This window comes from Leucopleurus acutus (genome assembly GCF_964270905.1).
Source record: "Leucopleurus acutus genome assembly, chromosome: 17".
In the NCBI taxonomy this organism is placed as follows: domain Eukaryota; kingdom Metazoa; phylum Chordata; class Mammalia; order Artiodactyla; family Delphinidae; genus Leucopleurus; species Leucopleurus acutus.
Genome location: NC_139159.1, coordinates 79,868,763 through 79,881,074, shown reverse-complemented (window position 1 = coordinate 79,881,074; position 12,312 = coordinate 79,868,763). Strand labels below are relative to the sequence as shown.

Below are 12,312 nucleotides of genomic sequence, written 5' to 3'. Positions count from 1 at the left end.
CAGCGGGAGGGCATGACCAGGGCCGGAGCAGGACCCTTGGAGGACCTGCCTTCTCCAGGACACCTTGCCCTCAGCACACAGGATCCGAGAACCGAGAAGGGCAGAGAGGGATGCCCGAGCAGATGGGATGGCCCTGGTTAAGTGACCACCCTCCTTTGGTTTCATTGCAGGGGACCCCTGGGAAGCCGGGAGAGCCGGGACCCAGAGGAGAAAGGGTAAGTGGGGCAGGGGGACTGTGTCCAAGGCTTTAGGAAGCAGCCTGGCCTGCGGAGCGGCTCCTGTGGTGGCCTCTCTGTTCTCTGTTCCCCCCGGAAATTTGTGAGCCCCCAGCGGGGGGCTTTTCCCGAAGTTGTAGTCAGTGATGTTGGCTTTTGTCATGGTTTTTTGGTTGTTATTTTAAGCAGTAAAGTCATCGCAATTACAAATTCAAAGGCGAGCATGCCCAGACTTTGACAGATTTCCGTCTCTCCTCTCCGTGTGCGAACGCCTGTGTGTGACACGCTTGGAGCCCCAAGTGCCAATTTGCCAGGAGCCAGATCTGTTCCTGGAGGTGACAAGGGAACAGATTTTCCCATAATGAATCGCCTTGGCGCTGCGCTCAGAAAGCCCTTCTTTACATTGCATTCCTCCAAAAAACAACAGGAAAGAAAAAAATCACTTTTTTTTTTTTTTTTTTTTTGGAAGAAACGCCGGTGAGGGGAGGGGGCATTCTCTCACCGCTGCCAACTGCTGCTCCCTCCAGAGAAATTAGACATCTCGTCCTCCCAGGGCCCTGCACTTGGTCAGCCGTCACACCGTCCCACTGTTGCCCGACACGGACGGCGCGCCACCCCGCTTCGACCCTCCATTTGTTTTCCGTGGTGCTGCAAAGAATTTCTCTCTGCTTTCCTTGCAAGTTGGATGAGTGAGGAGCTGGCTTTGCCTGCAGGCCAGAGCAAAATGGAGGCAGAGAGCATCAGGGCTTCTCACCCCCACAGATCTCTCTCCCTCCTCCCTTCCCAGTGAACATCATTCCCATGGCTGCTGGTTCCTGAGCTTGGAGCCAGGGGAGGGGCTGTAGCTGGGAGGACACTGAGGGTCTTGCCACCCAGCAGCTGGCCAGCTGGCCCCCGGGAGCTGCTGGAGTTTGGGTTGGGAGCCGGGGAATTCAGACGGCAAGTATGAATCTTCTGGATACCGAATCAGTACATAGAATCTTCTGGAATACCGAGTCAATAATGGCGAGCTGCCTTCCCCAGTTAAGTGGCCTTCCCCTGTTTCGTGGAACGTTGCCAGATAGCGGTCAGGTTCCCCATGCCTTGGACTCCAGAGCACATTTGAAACGTGGGACAAGTCCTCTCACGGCAAAGGGATGTTGAGACGTTTAAAGAATAGGAAATGCCGCACCACAGGCCTTGGCGTTGAGGGGCACGAGGCACCAGGACTCTCCTCGACCCCTGAACTTGAGATCACCCGCGGATGGCAATGTCCCCATGAAGTGCATCACCTTCGAGAAATTTAGGTGACCCCCTCAAACCTGGGTAAATGCCTTTTTTAATTCACTGCTCTTTCTGTTATTGTTGAAAAAGCAATACAGACACGTAGTTAAACAATACAAATTGCAGAAAAGCGGCTGCAGTGCAGACTAGGTGCCCTTCCACCAGGCCCTCTGGTCCCCGTCCCCTCCCCAGGTCGGTCGCTGTACACGTCCTCTGTATCTTGCCCTAGTCCGTGCGCGCAGAACCACGTGGGGTGTGCGTGTCAACACGCATATTACTAGATCCCCTGCAACGTGTCAGACTTTTCCCACCGTTTTGCTCTTTTCGTTTTTCGTGCGTGTATGTGGCAGATGGTCTCATAACTGCACCATCTTCCTTTTCCGTGGCTCTGGGTCACGCCCATGGCCATGTCCCATGTCCGGTTACCTGTGGCTCGTCTTTTTCTTGCTGTTTCCCCCCCTCTGCTGCCTCCAAGCAGTGGAGTTTTTACACCCTGAGGCTGTTAGCCTGGCCGCCGTATTTTCAGACTCTCCGACAACTGAGGCTGGCTGGTCAGACACCCGGTAGCAGATAGGGCAGAGGACTGGACCGTCCTGTGGTTGCCATGGCTCCCAGATCATTGATCCAGCACTTCAGTCCTTGGACCAGCGATGGGGAGAAAGGGGTCCCGGGCAGTGTCGTCCTCTGCGGGCCCCCTTGGGCTGAGGGGAGGGGGCAGATTCCCTGCGGGTGAGACACCTCTGGCTGACGAGTGCCACCATCCCTCCAGCTGACGGAGAACAAAACTGGGCCTGAAGTGGGCCAGAAGCTCCGGCAGTCGGGCTCAGCGGCTGGCTTTCTCTAGCCAGGCAGGTGGAGCTGCGCTACTAGGACGGAGCACAGGATTGGGATTTGGAAATCAGAGCTCATGTCTTGTCCTCTGCAGACCAGCAGTGTGATGTGGGCAGGTAGCTTTGTCTCCCTGGGCCCTCGTGTCCTGGTCTGTGGCATCAGACTTGAGTCATGGGCCTGCCAGGGCCGAGGTCTCCTTTCCACCGCTGAGGACGCAAAGGGCCGGCAGAGTCCCTTCTGTAGCCGCACGTCTTGTCTGGCCTGGGGGCGCCTCCTAGGCCTTTGCTCACTGAAGCGCTTCTTTCCTCCCCTAGGGAGATCCTGGCATCAAAGGTGACAAAGGACCTCCCGGTGGGAAGGGTCAGCCTGGAGACCCTGGGATCCCAGGCCACAAAGGTCACACAGGCCTAATGGGCCCCCAGGGACTACCTGGGGAGAATGGGCCGGCCGGGCCGCCGGGGCCCCCGGGCCAGCCAGGATTTCCAGGACTGAGGGTAAGGATACTGGGGCTCCTTGGGACTGAAGGGGAAGCCCGTGAGGTGTGTGGGCTTCAGAGGGACCAGGTTACAGTTCCCAGTAACCTGCATGACCCGGGGCAGGTGACCTCTCCTCTCCGAGCCTTCGAAAGGGGCGAGGAGAACCTCCCTCCCGACGCTCCGCTGCGATGGTTAAAGGAGGTAACGCCGCATGGCTTACAAGGGCTCCAGAGCAGCGTCCCTCTCTCTCAGTGTCCTGCACCCCCGAGGCTCCACTCCTCGGGCTGTCGCGCCTTTCTGCCCCAGGACCTGGTGCCGCAGGCCACTGAGAGGGTGCAGCCGGATCTCAGTGACCAGAGCTTCCCGCGGGGACGGCTGGCTGTCCGTCCCGCGCCCGGCTCTGCCTCTCTCCTGTCTGCCTGTCTGGGGTACTCGTTCTTCCCTTTGGGTCCAGCTTTTCCCAAATGTAAAAGGAAAGGCTTGTTTAGAGCAGTTTTTTTCTTTGAACGTATTGTATTCCCGTGGCAGACTTCTTATTTTTCACAGACTTGTAGCATCGGCACACGCTGGCTGTAGAGAGATAAAGGCAGAGCTTGGTGGACGTGTCAGTGGGGGCTGGTGGCCAGGTCCCCGTGACCTCCCCACCCCGCCTCTGCAGCCCGCGTGGCCCTCGGGGGACCCTCCGGTTCCTCAGAGCACAGGCTTACATGGTCTTCAGAGCCCCCGCCTGCTCTGAGGGTCCGTGTCACTGTCCCTGCCAGGGCGCCTGTGGCCAGCCTGAGCTTCCACCACCGTGAAAGAGGCCAGGCAGCCAGCCGCCCACCCCTCCTCTCTTTGCCAAGTTCTCCTGCTGCTGTGGGTAGCGGTGGACATTCTGGGACTAACCTAAAAGATTATTGACCAGAAAGGCAAACAAGAGAATAAGGACACAGAGCCCATCTCACGCTGTGCTAGACGCTGGGGCTGCAGAGATGAGCACAGTACAGCCCCCAGCCTTGGGGGTGGACACTGCCCTGAAGGGCTCTGATGACGAGGGGGGAGCCCGGTGCGGCAGCAGGTCTGCTCGCGGATCCGTCTAAGAATCGCACGTCGCCGTGGGCGCCTGGAGGTGGCGCCCACCTTCTCTGCCCCCTGACCCATCGGTTTCTGTGACCAGAGCAGGGCAAGCCAGACCCTGGGGACCAGAGCAGCCAAGTGACCAGTGGGAGGAAATCAAACACGATTTCATGCAGGAGGCAGCCTGTGAGCGGGTCCTGCAGGAAGATGGCATTTTGGCAGGGAGAGGCTCAGAGCAGACCTCCCGGGTCCAGAGCTGTGCGGGGACGGGGGGAGCAGGGGCCCCGGAGAGAAAGGAGACCAGGTCGCCGTACATGACGGGATAAAGCCGCCTGCATGGCGGGGAGCGGGCAGACGGCTCCAGGTGTAAAAGGGGTTGAACTAGGGAGCTATGGTGTATGGGGCTGTGACCGTCCTGGCTTCCCGAGCCATCGCAGGTCTCAGGAGGCAAGGGTTCCTGGGAGGATGAACAGCTCCGCCTTCCCTCCCTCCTAGGGGGAGTCTCCATCCATGGACATCCTGCGGCGGCTCATCCGAGAAGAAGTGGAGAAGCAGCTGGAAAGTGAGTAGCTGGGCTTTATCACAGCCGTGTAGGTCGGGTCCTGGGTGCTTCTAAGAGCCCCAGGAAGCAGTCCGTTCACTCATCCTTCAGGACTTCCGTAGCCAGGTTGGAAAAGGCAGCCTAAGAGCAGCTCCAGCAGCAATGAGGGTTGAGGCGCCCCTTGCAGGCTCCAGCCAGCCTTCTCTGGCACAGATCCCGCTCCAAGCTTCTCCTCAGGGCAGCTTGAATTGCCGCTGCTTGATCACCTCCAGGAAGCTCAGCATCTACAGAACAAGCTTCTCACGATCCTACATTTCTTCTGTGCACTCAGTTGTTTATCTAACGAGGAAGCAGCCCCGACAGGCCTGCAGTGGGTCTGTTAGTTAGAACTCACAGCCCGGGGAAGAGACAGAGACATAAACAGACAAGGCGGCTTCAGTACAGTAAGAAATGCCTGTGGTTTAATTTGGCACAGGGGGTGTTGAAGAGGAAGGATGAAAGTACCTAGGATAGCTCAGGGGGCGGACAGGTGAGGAAGGGCTTCCCGGAGGAGGGGCCATGTGAGCCGAAAGCAGGGACAGGATCCCAGGCCTTCGGAGCAGCATGTGCCGAGCCCCTGAGGGGGGCTGAACACACAGTGCTTTCAAGGAACTAGAAGCCTTTTAATCCTACTGCACTGGATTTACGGTGAAATCCCAGTCTTGCATGAGCCCCATACACGGCAGGTGCTCAGGAAGGGAGAGAGATGGAAAGGTAATGGTACTAACACGAGCATGCAGGGCCAGCCCTGTGTCAGGTGGAGTCCTCAGCGCTCAACACATGCTAACTTGTGGAAGCCTCGGTGAGCCTGTGAGGCGCGTATGATTGTTAGTGTCAGAGATGCTGAGGAGTAACCAAGGCCGAAGAGCTGGTAAGCGTCTGACCAGGGTTTGCATGCAGGCAACCGAGCTGCAGAATCCAGGCTCCTAACCGTCATGTTCTCTGGACCAGTGACCATGCCCACTGCCCTATGTGTGGGAAACTGTTAGGGGAAGAAAGTCACAGACAGCTCTGTAGTAGGGAAGATCGGAAACCCACTGCTGTTCCCAGGCACGGGCGGACAAGCGGGAAGGACGTGTTTATTCACGTGGTGATGTCTCAGACAGTTATTCTGCACCTGGCACATGGCAGACTCTAAATGGGGTAGGGGACGCAGCACTGAACAAGATGACCCTCTTCCCTGCCCTCCTGGCATGTCCAGGTGAGCATGGTCTGTCTCCCTACGCAGGAGAACCAAAGACGATTCCCCAGAGTGGACAGCACAGAGCTGGGGTTGGTGGAGAGGAAACCAAAGGCTGGAATGGTGACCCCCACCCGGCGGGGTGGGTCCTGAGGGCGCCCGTGTGGCGATCCCCACGGTCTGCTCTCCGAGGGTTGCATTTATCGGTGACAGGAAGGGCCTGCGCCCGTGAGGAGTTCCCAGCCCTTGGGCAGAGACAAGCCCTGTTTTGAACTAGTTTAACTGGAGCGTCTGCTGGGCTGAGTCCTTTCTTCCAAATAATCTTTCGAGGAGGAAACATCAGCTCCACTTTCAAGATGAGAGAACCAAGGCTCAGAGAAGTGAGGCGTGAGGCCGGGTCTCGGCGCTAGAGCACAGCCCTCCCGCTTCCCTGCGTGAGACGATGAGGGGCTGCCGTGGGAAGCCGACCCAGCAGGCTGTCAGAAGCCCCCGACTCTGCCTTGGTTCTGCCACCAGGGTACCGGGAGGGTGTCAACATGCCTCTCTGGGCTGGGTCACGCCACCTGCGAGATGAAGGGCTTGGCCTGATTGTCTGGGCCGTGTGGCCAGCAAAGCAGAAGCCCGTGCTGGCCCTGGGGAGGGCTCTGTATGCCCAGTGCAGAAGCGGGCGTGGCAGCCGGCAATGGGACCTCTGGGGCTTTTGAATCAATTCTGTAATCTTCACGTTTCAGACGCCTAAGGATCATTAGTGATATCATATCCAGCCCTTCATTTATAGATGAGGAATTCAGCACTTAGAGAGGAGAAGTCCCTAAGCTGCTCTGTGTAAGCCACTTAAATCCCACCCACCCCCACCGGCCTCAGTTTCCCCAAACTGACAATTACAACCACAACTTCTGCTGCTGCTATTACTGCTGTCAGTGCCACCGCGATCGTAGCAGCGATGCCCACGCAGCACTTAGGTTGTTCCAGGAGCACTTTCAGTGCCTTGTCCCATCTGCTCCATCCTCACACCAGCCCAGTGGGGTGGTGGCAATTTCATTGCATCCATTTTGCAGAAGAGGCAACGAAGGCTAAGAGAGGTCGGGTAGCTCGCCCAGGGCCACGCGGCTGGCAGCGGCTGCTTGGGGACCCCAGCCCAGGCTGCCTGGCTCCAGAGGCCACGGCTGTAGGTACAGGTGCCGTGCAGTGTGCTCTCGATGTAGTTTCTCTTACTCTTGTTTTGCAGCTGTTACTGTCTCCCCAGGGCTGAGCTTGGCAGTGAGCTGCCATCCTGTCTTTGGGGCAGCCCTCCTTCATGAACTGTCTCTCCTTTTTTCCTGCTCCACAGCCAGACTCGCCTACCTCCTGGCCCAGATGCCCTCAGCGCACACCAAGGCCTCTCAAGGCAGACCCGGGCCCCCAGGGCCCCCTGGAAAAGATGGGCTTCCAGGTCGAGCAGGCCCCATGGGGGAGCCAGGACGGCCTGGGCAAGGGGGTCTGGAGGGACCCTCTGGGCCCATAGGTCCCAAAGGTGAGTGAGGACCCAGGAAGGTGCGCTTTGTACACGACACGAGGGCTGAGAAGGAGCCAGGGTGCGTGGCATGCATGCCACTGAATATGCGTGATCCAGCCCATTCTTCTGCCCTGCAGCCTGCCAGCACCCTGCATTGTGGCATCGTGTAATTTCTTCATATGCAGAAGAGGGTTTCATACTTGACATTTCTGCAAAATGATGCTTCCGCCAGGAGCACTGAGTCTGTGTCCTCCTCCTGTCTTTTCTCTCTCCATCTCCACTGCTCGAGTTCCAGGGAGTAGCACGAAATGCCCCTTTTCCCCTTTCGAGTTGGGAAGTCAGTGAGGATATAAGACCTTTAAAATCCAGGCAAATGGGCATTAAACACCAGCTTACATGTGAATAAAGTGGTTTGAGCTAAAGCTGGACATGGCTGCCAACTCTCCTGCTCTCAGAGAGCTGCCTGACCTGGACACAGCTGCTGCCGGCAACAGGGGGTCTGTCCTTCAAGGGGCAGCGCCTGCCCCACTTACCACAGCGCACTGTGGAAGCAGGTCAGAGGCACTCTCTTTGCAGGCAGACAGATGTGAAAGGGCAGGAAAGGACATGAGCCCAGACTCACCCACCTGCTCATTCACCCTTCCTCTCTGGCAAGGAATAAGCATGTGGTGGGTGCTGTGATCTCAGCCGGCACTTGGTGACTGAGGTGGGGGGAATGCATGCCCCTAACATCTTCCTCTTTCAATCTTCCATTCCTTAATTCTTTCTTTTTTTTTTTTTTTTTTTTTTTTTTTTGGTTGCTGCAAGGTTTGCGGGATCTTAGTTCCCCGACCAGGGATTGAATCCACGCCCTAGGCAGTGAAAGCTCAGAGTCCTAACCACTGGACCACCAGGGAATTCCCTCTTAATTCTTTATTCATTGATTTATTCCTTGTAATGTTTCTCCTACTGAACTTTTTGTTAAGTTTGTGTCCGAGTCCTACTTCTTTTGGTTCGTAAAACAAAATACATGAAATCAATGTCAACAAGAAAACATAAGGCATAGAAAACATCAGACTATGACAAAAGACTGACCAAATGTAGTAATCATAACAATAAATAAGAGTGGCCTAAAATCTCCATGAACTAGCAAAATTTCAATTTGGATTATAAAAGAAAATATCATATGTTGCATACAGGAAATATTCTGGAAGCAACATAGCAAAAAAAAAAGGAATGATGGAAAAAAAAGTTGAGAGAGACAGTTTAATCAAGTTTGTGTAGTATTAACCCAATATAATCTCAGATATCCTCCCGGGGGAATGGACCCTCTTTCTTCTGAACATCTATTAGGATTTTGAATTCCTGTGATTATTAGGACTTACTTGATTCTGCTTCACATTAGAATCTCTTTGTGCCCTGCTCCATCTGTCTTATTAGAATTCAGGCTTCTTGAGAGTAGAGCTGTGTCTTACGTACATGCAGGTTTGTTTACCACCCAGCTCCTCCTTGATAAAGGTTCAAGTAAAATGCTTTTAGAACATGGTGAAGAGTAGGCGTATGTGAGTGGATGTGGATGGGAATATGTGTTTGTGTACAAGAGAGTGTGGGTGTGAACATTTGGGTGCCTGTGTTTGATGTGTTTATCAGTGTATGCATATTTTTGCTAATATATGTGCGAATGTACATATGTGTATGTGTAATTGGGTAGTTACGCACTTGAGTGAATGTTTACGTGTATATATGTGTGTTTGAGCAAATGTTTGGAAGGAGTGTCCAATTATTTTGGTGTTCACATGGGCGTCTTTCTGAATGCAAGTGTGTGCTTGAGTGTGGGTGTGAGTGTGTGAACAGGAGCTAGGGGTGCGAGTGTGTGCTTGAGTGTGCGTGTGAGTGTGTGAACGAGAGCTAGGGGTGTGAGTGTGTGCTTGAGTGCATGTGAGTGTGTGAACGGGAGCTAGGGGTGCGAGTGTGTGCTTGAGTGTGGGTGTGAGTGGGAGCTAGGGGTGCGAGTGTGTGCTTGAGTGTGCGTGTGGACGGGAACTAGGGGTGCGAGTGTGAGGGGCGTGCAAGCAGTGGAAAGCACACCAGCAGTGCTGGTTCTGCCCCCCGCATGGTGGGGCTCCCTCTCTCTGCCACCGTCCTGGGTCTCTACCATCAAAGATGCATGTTTCTCTCACCAGGTGAGCGAGGAGCCAGAGGTGACCCAGGTGAACCTGGAGTTGGCCTCCGAGGCGAGGTGGGACCCGCCGGGATCCCAGGTAGGAGCGGGCGCTGGGCTCTCAGGTGGAGAAGGGCCCGCCAGGAGCGAGTGGGCCGCACGGGGCAGCCCTCCCACCTGCATCACCACGGGCCTTGGGAGCGGCTGGGAGAAAGGGCTGCCTTAACTACTGACGAGGCGGAACCCAGATTTGTTTTATTACATCTTTCTAAGACGTCAGCTTCTTGGCTCACCGTGCGAACTGTAGTATATCCCGTGAGTTCTTGAGGTGTATCCCGTGAACTAAAAGTCCTGTGAAATGGTCCTGAAGAAAACTGATTTGACCTTAAATAAGTCAGGACAGTGCTGGGGACCGTGCTTCTCTTTCAGACGTGCCTAGTACAAATTAACTTCTCTGGTGCAGTGCTAAGGGACCTTGCATAAAATAATAATGTTTATTTCAGTTAAACCAACATTTTCCAAACTCACTTGAATGTAGGATGCTTTTTCTTCCACTATGTAATGTAATACCCTGTTACTATTCTCAGAACACATTTTGGAGAATGCTGGCCACGTGGCAGGGTGGCCAGCCGTCCTGGCCTTTCTGGGGCTATGGGGTTCCTGGGACATGGCCCTTTGAGTTTTGAAACCTGGACAAGCTGGCCACCCTATCTAATGGTTGTATGGGACTAACTCTAGAACACAGCAGTATCGCAGTCCGAGATGAGGTGTGGAAAAACTCAGACTGAATTGTTATCAAACTCCACCTCATTGAGGCTTCTATTTTTATTTACTCTTACTTTATATGATTCCCCGTGGTCATTTCTGAATATTAGGCCTGCAGGTCATTTTGGTTTTAGTACTCATATCTTCTTGATTTTCCAAATTTCCTATGGTGGAAATGTTATTCTCATGAGAGAATATAACTAGACACACATTATACATCTTTGTGATAGCTTGCCTACTTTTCAATAGCTTAAAATATTAATATTTTAAAAATAAGGCAATTCCAAATAAAGATTACAAGGCCGAACAGAAAGCATTGTGATGGGGGAGATAATTGTACCAACATGAGGCTGAGATAATGACTAGATGTCAGTGGTTCCCACCTGAAGGAATGAACAGCACTGCTGGCTCAAAACTCAGTCGAGACAGGAATACAATAGATTAAATAACTACTACTAAAGCATGAACAGAATTCATGCAATGTCCAAAGATCATTTAAAGGGAAAAGTTTACTTTTTGTTTATTTTATGGAGGGACTCAGATTTTCTAACAAGGTGATTACTAAGGCTTAAGGAAGAATGTCACTGTTAAGGTTAACTACAACACTTAGCACTGAGCTTCCCAGTTGCCAAAGCAAAAAGGGAGATTGATTACATATGATATCATGATGCTTAATAAATGGAGGCATGGAAGTTTGTTTTAAGTAAACAACCTAAATGGGAAAGGAATTTGAAAAAGGATACACGTATATGTATAACTGAATCACTTTGCTCTATACCTGAAACTAACACAACATTGTTAATCAACTGTACTCCAATATAAAATTAAAAGTTAAAGAAAAAAAAAGATTTAACCAACAAAAAAAAGGAAGTTTGTCTTAGGTAGTATTTTCTGGATCTAAATTTTGGGCTCTCAGTTACTTACTTCCTACTTACATTGTCTTTGACTCTGATTTGCAGAGTAGTTTAATGTAGTCCACGTATGTGGTTCAAATTTAACATATAGATAAAGCCTAGAAACTACAGAATAAATGGGACCATATAGATACTGGCTAATGGAATGTGACTAGATATCTCCAAGGATACATGAATTGCGGCTGACGGTTAATGGTGGGGACTTGGTGTCCCAACTCGGATGCATCTCCTAGAACCAGACACAGACAGTCCGGTTTCTCTTTTCCTTGTAACAGAGGATGCGTTCCCTACGTGGCCTCCATCTCCCCTTGTTTATTTCTCTCCTATGGCACCCTGATTACTGTCCTAGTCCAAACCGCTAAGGCAACCCTTCTCCTGCAAAGCAAGGTGTCCACATTTCCTCCTCTCTCCAGCCAGGGCGCCCAGACCGTGGGGTGTTCTGAGGTTGTTGAGTCTTCAGTTCATACTGAATGGAAGTAGCGAGATCAGGGCTCATTTGCTCCAGAACGAACTTGAACCACCTTCTGTTTCTTTTGCTTCTTGGGCCAGGTCAACCCGGGGAACCTGGCTATGCTAAAGATGGGCTCCCCGGGGGTCCCGGTCCTCAAGGGGAGACAGGACCAGCTGGACACCCTGGCCCCCCAGGACCCCCCGGCCCCCCTGGCCAGTGTGACCCCTCCCAGTGTGCCTACTTCGCCAGCCTTGCTGCTGCTCGACCTGGTAACGTGAAGGGCCCCTAGAAGAGTCCCGAATGCCAGGAGACGGCGGTGGATTTCTGAAACTTGAACACAGAGCCCGATGGGAAGCAGAGGTCTTGAGACATTTCAGCCTTGTGTTTTTTTTCTTTCTTTCTTTTATCATTTGGTTTTGTCTTATTTTCTTGAGAGACCTCAACATTATTAAAACCAACAGATGCTGCCGGTCGGTCAGATTATTATTATTATTATTATTATTGTTGTTAATTATTATTATTATTTCATATGGTAATGCTTTTCGAGTTTTTCCCCCTCTCCTCTCAAGTTGGGAAAACTTGATTCGTGGGGCAGGGGACTGTTTGGTTCTCGTTCTTCTGACAGCCCCCATTTGAAGTGTAGCTGCCAGTTTTAAGGAAACTCTCGGTGCTATGAAACCCCGACCAGACACTTGCCAAACTTACCTCTTTCCTCAAAAGGAGACTTTAAGAAAATGAGGCAATGGGCTTCTATTCTTGATTGTGCCCAGAGGTCTCCCGGGGAGAAATTATCCACCAGTCGCTACTTCCCAGGAGAGAGAAGTAAAGCAGGAAGAGAAAGAATTTGCAGACACGAAGAACATCCTGTCCTCCTGATGCGAAGCGCGCGCAGAAGGGCGCAGACTCCCTCCTTTGGGGCCAACTCAGCACCTCGGTGTTTCAAACC

At 52.8% G+C, this 12,312-nt stretch overlaps 1 protein-coding gene across 1 annotated transcript in view; it reads left to right on the top strand.

Annotated features, from left to right (window-relative positions):
- The window catches only part of COL22A1 (collagen type XXII alpha 1 chain), a gene marked incomplete at its 5' end in the record, with an annotated part of 247,097 nt that extends 234,997 nt beyond the window's left edge, over positions 1-12,100 (top strand). Inside the window, 6 exons of the mRNA XM_082858984.1 lie at positions 171-215; positions 2,624-2,803; positions 4,337-4,403; positions 6,932-7,114; positions 9,259-9,336; positions 11,465-12,100. Of these exons, the coding sequence (XP_082715110.1) occupies positions 171-215; positions 2,624-2,803; positions 4,337-4,403; positions 6,932-7,114; positions 9,259-9,336; positions 11,465-11,655 (744 nt within the window). The 3' untranslated portion in view covers positions 11,656-12,100. The remainder of the gene's footprint in view (positions 1-170; positions 216-2,623; positions 2,804-4,336; positions 4,404-6,931; positions 7,115-9,258; positions 9,337-11,464) is intronic.
- Between the last annotated feature and the right edge of the window lie 212 nt (positions 12,101-12,312).